Consider the following 802-nt stretch of genomic DNA (forward strand, 5'->3'; position numbering starts at 1 on the left):
CCCCCCCCCGCCTCTGCCTCCAAACAAAAACCGGGGGCTTGTCCGGTTTGATCGAGCGCTTCGTGTAATTAAAGCCCCCCCCAAAACAGAGCCGCGTAGGCGGAACGCGTGGAAGCTGCGGGACGGGGGTGGCCGCGGGCCGGTCCCCGCCGGCGGTGCCGGGGCAGCCGGTCGGCGGCCGGGGCTGAGGCGGGCACTGCGCGGCCCCCGGCGCTCCTTCCGCCCGTACCGGCTGGTTTGCAGCGCGCTGAGCAAGCGGGCGGCGGGAAGGAGCGGCGTTGTCGGTGCGTTCCCCGGCATGGGGTTTAAAACGCTGCCAGTCAAGGGTGATGTTCAAATCGGTTTGCTAAAAACGCGGCTGAAGCTGAGCCGTCCGCGGCTGATTTGTGTGTGTGTGTGTGTGTATGTGTGTGCGTGTGTGTGCGTGTGTGTGCGGTGGAACAGGTGAAATAGGAGGTGATGAGAGGGACGTGTTGGCTCCGGCGGGTGAATCACCCGCAGCTCCAGGGGTTGAAGTGGCGAGCGCGGAGCAGGGATGTCGGGTCAGCTGTACAAAGTAAAAAACTAAGGAGCGCGGTCAGGAGGCACCGACATCTAGAAAACCCCGCGGAGCTGGTTTTTTGTGCCCAATTTCCACCTTAACGATTGCATCAGCTCGCACTTGTAGCGGCGGTGCTGGTCGGCAGGACGCCGGCTGCGTTTCACCCACACGTTACGAGCAGCCGGTGGCGGCGGAGCGGGGCTGCCGGGGGAGCGCGGCACGGCCCGGCTCCGCACAGCCCCGCACCGCACGGCTCGGCTC

At 65.7% G+C, this 802-nt stretch overlaps 1 protein-coding gene across 1 annotated transcript in view; it reads left to right on the forward strand.

Annotated features, from left to right (window-relative positions):
• Positions 1-802, forward strand: part of MKX (mohawk homeobox) — a 57,416-nt gene that overhangs the window by 11,097 nt on the left and 45,517 nt on the right. Inside the window, exons 2-3 of the mRNA XM_014944875.1 lie at positions 75-284; positions 655-793. Coding sequence (XP_014800361.1) covers positions 75-284; positions 655-793 — 349 coding nt within the window. The remainder of the gene's footprint in view (positions 1-74; positions 285-654; positions 794-802) is intronic.

Source organism: Calidris pugnax, unplaced genomic scaffold (assembly GCF_001431845.1).
Source record: "Calidris pugnax isolate Ruff unplaced genomic scaffold, ASM143184v1 scaffold54, whole genome shotgun sequence".
Lineage (NCBI taxonomy): Eukaryota > Metazoa > Chordata > Aves > Charadriiformes > Scolopacidae > Calidris > Calidris pugnax.